General features: G+C 26.4%; 1 protein-coding gene across 1 annotated transcript; it reads right to left on the reverse strand.

Annotated features, from left to right (window-relative positions):
• Positions 1 to 426: 426 nt before the first annotated feature.
• On the reverse strand, positions 427 to 8,553 carry LOC114076014 (paired amphipathic helix protein Sin3-like 1). Its single transcript, XM_027914223.1, has 5 exons — positions 8,507 to 8,553; positions 2,039 to 2,113; positions 950 to 1,150; positions 680 to 860; positions 427 to 579 (listed from the first exon to the last, which is right to left on the reverse strand). The coding sequence occupies exons 1-5, from the start codon at positions 8,551 to 8,553 to the stop codon at positions 427 to 429; spliced, it is 657 nt and encodes a 218-aa protein (XP_027770024.1).

The following is an 8,553-nucleotide window of genomic DNA, read 5'->3' on the forward strand; positions in this document are numbered from 1 at the left end:
GCTAGTAAATATAAATTTTATTAAGAATTAATAAAAAAACCAATTCAATCATAAAATTACTCAGACAAAGGGGAAAAAAAATTAGAAATGGCTGAACCCTAGTATTTTTCTCTATACCTTCTCTACTTGGAGAAAAAAAAAGTTGTGTATGTAATAACGAGACTACACATATATATAGTATTAATTCTTGTAACGTATGATGTTGGTCAAACTTTAAGGGTAGTTTAGTCTTTCTCTAATATTTTTAGTCATTCACTAAAGTTATAACTATTTATTGACTGGATTCAATTTGTTGAATTGAAAATGATTAAAGTAAAAGCAGTGAATCCATATTTTATTAATTATTAATTGTTTTTCTTAAGATATCATGTATTTCTTCTACTTTTTTTTCCGTAACTATGCAACTCATTTGTAGTTTTAGTATTTTTATTGTACAATATCACTTATTTCTTTTTCACCAAAAATGATTAGAAAGTCAAAGTAGTGTAATTCATATCTTATTCCCTTGTGCTCCTTCCTATACATGTCCAAAATATCTAGAAAGAATTTGTAAACGTGATCATCATTTTTGAAACGGGTCTGCAGAAATGATAACCTAGTAAGTTAGGACTAGAGTTTTTTGTAAAGAAGAAAAAGGCAGACCTTTATTGTTTAAACTGGAAGGTAACAGAAATGTAACCTTTATTTTGTTCACAAAGCTAATAGCTTCTTCAAACTCAACTTTCTTTGGAGGAGCCTCATCTTCATCATTGAGGGTTATTTCATAACCCTTGGGCAAGAAGGTGTTGAATCCAAGGATCAACCTAGGATGCCCTTTAAACAAGTCTTTTACTCTAGCTATGACACCAACAGTATCAATTCTGCGAAGAAAAAAACTGAGATAAGTCCCACACAAATCACCAAATTGAATAGGAATGAAAATAGCACTAGGAAGATCAAAGGAGCAAACCTTTGAGCTTGAAAGTCTTTCATAACATCAAGGAACATGTTATACTTATCCCTTTGGCTTTGAAACATGTCTATGACTTCCTTCAAATAAGACAATGCATCACCAGTTGTCAGCTTTGAATTACTAGCACTAGATCCACCAGCACTGCTGCCACCACCAACTCCACCCTGACCACTTCCTGGAACTTGTGATGGACTGTAGCTTCATCCGGGAAAAAAGAAAAGAAGAAAAACATCACAGAGAACCACAGTAAAGATTTGCCAGACAAATTTATTGTAAGAGACCTCCTCCCAATATGCTCCAATAGGTTAAATTATACTCTCATCCACTACAAACCAATGATTTTTATAGTTCATTCAAAATTGAAAAAACCGTTGATACGATATAAGCAAATAAACAGTGGTTGTGTTGCTAAGTTAAAGCATTTGCCCTAAAAATGAATTAACAGATAAACAAAAAGCAACTAGACCCACCCAAACAAATGCAACATGGATAAGGATAATCTTTATCTTCAATTGCGCCTGATAATTTCGAGTGGTGTAAGAAAAATGTTAGAACCTACCCTAAAACACAAGATAAAGCAGAAAATGGCATCCAAATATTTTCCGATAGCATAATCACACACAACACACCACATGATGAAAAACTAAAAATTACTGATTTACCTAGAATTACCAAAATTTCAGCAAATTCATAGTTCATTCAGAATTTGACTAATCCCTTGATTTGATACAACCAAATAAATAAAGGTTATGTTGCGTTTATAGCGTTTGCCCTAAAAATGAACTAACATACAAAAAAAAAGAAGCAAAAAGACTCACCCAAACACCATGGGTAAAGATCCAATCTTTATTTTCATATCTGCTTGATAATTCTTGACTGATGAAAAAAAATGATAAACCTATTCTAATTCATTAAACATTTTTTGATCACAAAGTTAGACACAACACATAAAGATATAACAACTAGAAATCACTGATTTACCTAGAGTTGCCAAGAATTCAATAAATTAAAAAAAAAATCCATCAAAAACAAGTACATACAAAAAAAATAATCAGATACAAAATGGACACAAGCCAAACAACTTACGATTCTCCTCTGTTGGAGCCAAATGGCCGCTTAAATGAAGGTCTATCATACACATCATCTCTCAATCGTTTTATCCTGTTAAAAAAAAAAACAGAACAGCAAGAAGAAGTTTTTTAACATCAACAAACAAAAAAAAAAAGAAAAAAATCTGCTTCCATTTTCAAAACAACTCACTTTAGAGATTTTCCTCAGATTTTCTGAGGATGAGAAAAGAGAAGTCTTAACAGATCTATCAACACAAAACAAAGAGTTAATCCAATGGTTTAGACGAGATAAAAAAAATTCTGTCAATTCATTCTTGGTGGCCTTTTTTTCCCTTTCCCCTGTTCTCTTTCCCTCCTCTCCGACTCAGAATTGCAACACACAACACATAAGACAAGTTTTGAGAAACAAAGAGGTAAAAGGCGAAGAGGTGAGGCAAAAAAAATGATTTGATAAAATAATGTTGGTGCTGTTATATATATTATGTAACGCGGCCTTAGTTATACAAATGTACTTACAATATCAGACTATTGCACGTATACTTCTTAATTTACCCTTATCACTAATTATAATAATTTATCTATTAATTTTTTTTCAAGAAATTATATTTATTATATTTCATTTTTTAGGATCGGATTTTATTTTTCACCCCCAATTGGATGTAGGTTTTAACATTTTGAGTTATATTGATAATAATCTTAATCTCAGTTTAAACTTTAACCTAATTATATGCGTTTATGTAAAAGTAAAAAAAGCATGCAAGATAATGTTATAACTGAATTAACAATTTATTACTGTAGTTATAGTTCCCGCCATAACCTGTGACGGTTATAAAATGCACGCGTCCTAATCACTTAAGAAATAATATGTATTTCAATATAATTATATATTTGTGCAAATCATGTTTCCTTGTTTAGTTTGGTAAGTAAACTCATGAATATTGTAACCGAGTACGTCCAAATTACATGACGACAAAAAATTAATTCTTACATTATACTGAAAATCTTTGTTAGATCTAGACCGAATAATTATTAATTATTGGAATACGATGCAACGTGGCACGTAAAAATTGATTCGGCTGATATATTAATCAAAATTTTGTAATTTTACGAGCAATTGACTTTAATATCATATTCATGAGTAACTTACTACTCTCCGTTCAATAATAGTTGTTCACTTTGCTGTTTTGGAATGTCCAACAACACTCATTCACTTTATGAAATCAGTGGATAATTTTAAACTTAATTCCTAATTTACCCGCGTCACTAATTATAAACATTTATCTATACTTTTTCACCTTATTATATTCAAGAGTTATATAGTAAAAGAATGAATATATTTGACACGACTATATAGGCACAAATTTGGCATGACTACGCTTTTGGGGTTATTTTCATAATTAGAGGGACTGACAAGGGTGTTGATATAAATTAATTTTTTCATCCAAAATGTCATCTAAAGTTAAAATACTAATAAAAGTCATAAATCACTTGATGGTTTTAAAAGTTACAATGTCTAATATTTTTTTCCTTTCAAATAAAAAATTCTACCCAATAAAATATTTATTTATATCGACTTCAATATTTTATTCACTTTCTTTCTTTCAATTTTTTGATTTTTCATTGTTATTTATTCTTCTTCTTCTTTTTCAACATCCCACTAGTTTTGTTCATAAATTTCATCTTAAATGCAAATATGTCTATATTGTTTTAAGAGGAAAAAACAAGATAAATTTCAAAGTATTCTTTAACTTAATATTTATTAATTTATTGATTAATTAATACCTCTATAAAATGATACTATTTTAAAATTTGAATGATATAATATTAATTTAGAGAGATTTTACTGTAATTATATCCATATTGAATAAGTACTACTAGTTTTCATGAAATTAAAAACATTTAATGAAGATCTATTATTTTCTAGTTAAATTAATTTATTAAATAATATTTTCTTAAGAATATTAAATGATGGATAAAATAAAAAAAATTTATCTTAATTTAATAAATTAATAAGTAATATCAGACCATTGCACATATATATCGCCCTAAACATTTAGTTGAGGGGCAAAAAAGGAAAAAGACTTGAAATGGGCTCAAATATAGTGAGTCACAAGTGTACACATTTAGCCCAAGTTTTCATTTGTTATGCCCAGGTCTTATTTGTCAATGTATTACCCCCAATTTGATTGATATGTTTAAAGATATGAGTTATATTTATAATAAATGTTCTTCTGAGTATAGAGTTTAACCAAATAATATGCATTTATCTTAAAGCCAAACGATAACGTTATAACGATACTAATAATTTATTATTATAGTTATAATAATTTTTACTTTCATAACTTCTGAATATTATAAAATGTACGCGCTCTAATCTTTTAAGAAATGATATGTATTTCAACATAATTATATATTTACATTCGTTTATATGCAAATCATGTTCCTTGTTTAGTTTGGTAACTAAACTCGCAAATATTGTAACCGAATACGTTCAAATTACACGACGAAAAAAAAATAATACTTACTTCATACGGAAAATCTGATCTAGATCTAACCAAACAATTATTAATTATTGAAATGTTACGTGACGTGGCGTGTAAAAATTGATTTTGCTGATACATCAATTAAAACATATGTAAGTTTACGAGCAATTGAAATAACGAGATATACATATATTCATATTCATAAGTAATTTACTACTATTTCCATTCAATAATAGTTGTCCACTATATTATTTTGGAATGTCCAACAATACTTGTCCACTTTATGAAATCAATGGATAATTTTAAACTTAGTTCCTAATTACCCTTATCACTAATTATAATTACTTTTTTCAAGTCATTGTATTTATTATATTCAAATAGTTATATAGTAAAATAATAAATATATTTGGCACGATTATTTAGGCACAAATTTGACATGACTCTACTTTTGAGATTATTTTCGTAATTAGAGGGGGCTGACAAAGATATTGTTGTAAATTCATTTTTTTCACCCAAAATGTCGTCTAAAGTAAATTCACTAAGAAAAATCATAAATCACTTGATGGTTTCAAAAAATTACACTGTCCAATATGTTTTTCCTTTTAGATCAAAATCTTTGTCAAATAAAGACATTTATTTATATTCACTTCAATACTCTATTCACTCTCTTTATTCCAATCTTTTAATTTTCCATTATTATTTATTCTTTTATTCTTTTTCTTTTTTAACATCCCACTATTTTTTGCTCATAAATTTCATCTCATAGGCAAGCATAAATTTCAAAATATTCTTTAACTTAATATCGATTAATTAATACCTCTGCAAAATAATAGTATTTTATAATTTCAATATTATAATATTAATTTAGAGAGATTTTATTGTAATTATTTCCATATTGAGTAAGTACTACTAGTTTTCATGAAATTCAAAATATTTAATGAAGGTTCATTATTTTCTAGTTAAATAATTTTTTACATAATATTTTACTAAGAGTATTAATTGTAGGGATAAAATGAGAAAAAACTTAATTATTTTTTATCTTAATTTAATAAATCAATAAGTAATACCAGACCATTGCACATATATATCGTCCAAAACATTTGGTTGAGGGGCAAAAAAGGAAAAAGACTTGAAATGGGCTTAAATACAGTGACAAGTGTGTACATTTTCAAGTTTATGAATGAGCCCAATTTTTCATTTCTTTTTGCCCGGGTCATATTTCCAATATATTACCCCAATTTGATTGATAGGTTTTAAGTTTTGAGTTATACTTGTAATATTCTTCTAAATTTAGAGTTTAATCTAATAATATGCATTTACCTAAAAGCCAAAAAAAAGTATGCACGATAATGTTATAACGGCACTAATGATTTATTATTGTAGTTATAGTAACTTTTATCGTCATAATTTGTGACGGTTTTAAAATGCTCGCATTCTAATTATTTTAAAAAAATTATATATTTCAAGATAATTATATATTTATACTCATTTTTGTGCAAATCATGTTTCCTTAATTAGTTTGGTAACCAAACTTGTAAATATTGTAACCGAGTACGACCAAAATACGTGATGATAATTTTTTTTATTTTACTTTGCACTGAAAAATTTATCCAAATATAAACCAAATAATTATTAATTATAGGAATTTTATGCAACGTGGCGTGTATAAATTGATTTTACGGATACATTAAGAGTTGTTTGACATTTCTATTGGAAAACTTATTTTCGAGAAAAACACTTTTAGTGAAAAATAATGTGTTTCACAAATTCGTAAAGTGCTTTTAAATATAAGAGAAACAATTTTATTTTTTTGTTGGGAAGAATTTTTATTCTTATTAAAAAACAAAAAGCAGAAACAAAAAAATATGTTTTTCTCAAGATTAAAATATCCTTTCATATACACATATTTATCAATATATCTTTTAATGAATTATTAACATATCTCATAAGTTTGATTACATTTTCATCAGATAAATTTATTTTTTAATTTTAGATGATAAATTTATATTTTATTTTACGTTTATATATTACTATTTTATATTTTACATATAATTTTACAGAATTATAAGGAATTAGAAAAAGACGATAATAATAGGAGTAATATTTTTGCAAGGTTAGAAAAAAGATAAGAAAATAACAATTAAAGATTTTAACCCTTTTAAAAAAAGGTATAATGTTGATTGAAAATTTAAATATGTACATTTTAATTTTAAAAATTTAAAGTATAATTAACTTTTTTTATAATAGATATTTAATAGTTACTATCTATAAATAATTTTAATATTAAAAGTACATCAATAACTAGCATTTTTCGTACTTGATTCTCATAAGCACATTTTAATTTTAAAAAGATCAGTCGAACGCAAACTACTTATGAACAACATTTTTCAAATGAATAGTCAAAATTAATTTTTTTTTCAAAAATACTTTTCTAAAAAGCCGTTTAAAAAGTGATTATAAAAATAAATTATTTTTAACAACAGAGCCAACATATGCTCTAAGTAAGAGATAAGTAATTTATTGTGTAAGTGGTGCTTTTTGAGTAATATCTATATTATTTTTCAAATTAATATTAGTTTGAGATGGAAATTTTACCTATATGTAATAAATTTACTATGACAATTTCATTACATAAATCAAATATATGTTTATTAATAATCCAAGCACATTTGTATGTGTTGCGTTACTTTTGAAAAAAATAATTTAAGAAAGAAGATTATAACACTTAGTAAGGTGACTCTGTCTCTGTTTATATTTATTGCTGAAAAATAGTAAGCCCCATTCCTTCTTCGTAGTTTTGCCGGGTTGTTGACAATTAGGTCAAATGCGGGTATTTTTTTAGTCTTTCTCTTATATGTTAACTTAATACAATTTTATGTATACATACTTTATTTGTGTTTACTAGTGAAATATTCAAACAGACAAATGAAATACAAATTGCATTCTTCATAGCAAACAAAATTACTGTTGTAAAGCAGAATTATCAAAATTATAACTATAAAGCCTTATTATATCTTTTATCTTAGCTATTTCTCATATTTTCTCATTAATTTATTGAATTAAAAATTATTCATTTGATCAAAATAGAGTAATTGGACAACAAAAGTAACCTCGTTTGTAATTTTTATTGTTTTTTCTTCTTCTTAAGATTCCTCAAAAATAGTGGAGTTTTGAGATGGGCACAAAATTAGTGACAGGCGTAGACATTTTTGAAGTTCATGAATGAACCCAAATTTTTATTTTTATTTTGGAGCCTCCTTTATCAATCAAATTTCCCCAATGTGGTTGATAAATAGTTTGTTTAATTTTGATCTGATATGTTTATATGAGTTTATATAAAAGTAAAAAGGCATGCATACGCGATAGTTTATACTAACAAATTTAACAACTTATTGTGATAAATTAGTAGTAATTTTTAGAGTGATGGACATAAAATGTTAAAGCTATAAAAGGCACGTCACGACCTATTCACTTAAAGAAACAATTATATATTGCAATAAAAATGTCATTATAAATTTACTGCATATCATCAACACTCTTGATCTCAATTAGTTTAGATTTAAATGCAATCAATTTCCAGAATAAAAAAATCATCAACCCCTTTTGTAATTTTTGAACTTCTCCATTCGCGAGTTTAAATGCATATTATTATATGAGATAATCTATTTTAGAATTTTTAACACAAACATACTGAGCAACTAATATTTTCCAGCTAATATATATAATGTATCTATATTATTATATAAATAATTTATATCCATGTATATATGATGTATAATTATACGTAAGAGACGTATATACATTTATACACATTGTTATACAATATTTATACATTGGTATATAATGTATCTATATTGTATACATAATGTAGACCCATGCATAAAATGTAATACACAAAAAACAAATGAAGACAAAAAGAATGATCATTGATTCAACAAATATAAGTCAAGAACATAGAAAAAACAAACGCTGGAGAAATAAATGGAAAATAAAGAGCTTACGATTCTTCACGGGATGAACCACATACATTACCAACCAATCGCCTCAT

Source organism: Solanum pennellii, chromosome 2 (assembly GCF_001406875.1).
Source record: "Solanum pennellii chromosome 2, SPENNV200".
Lineage (NCBI taxonomy): Eukaryota > Viridiplantae > Streptophyta > Magnoliopsida > Solanales > Solanaceae > Solanum > Solanum pennellii.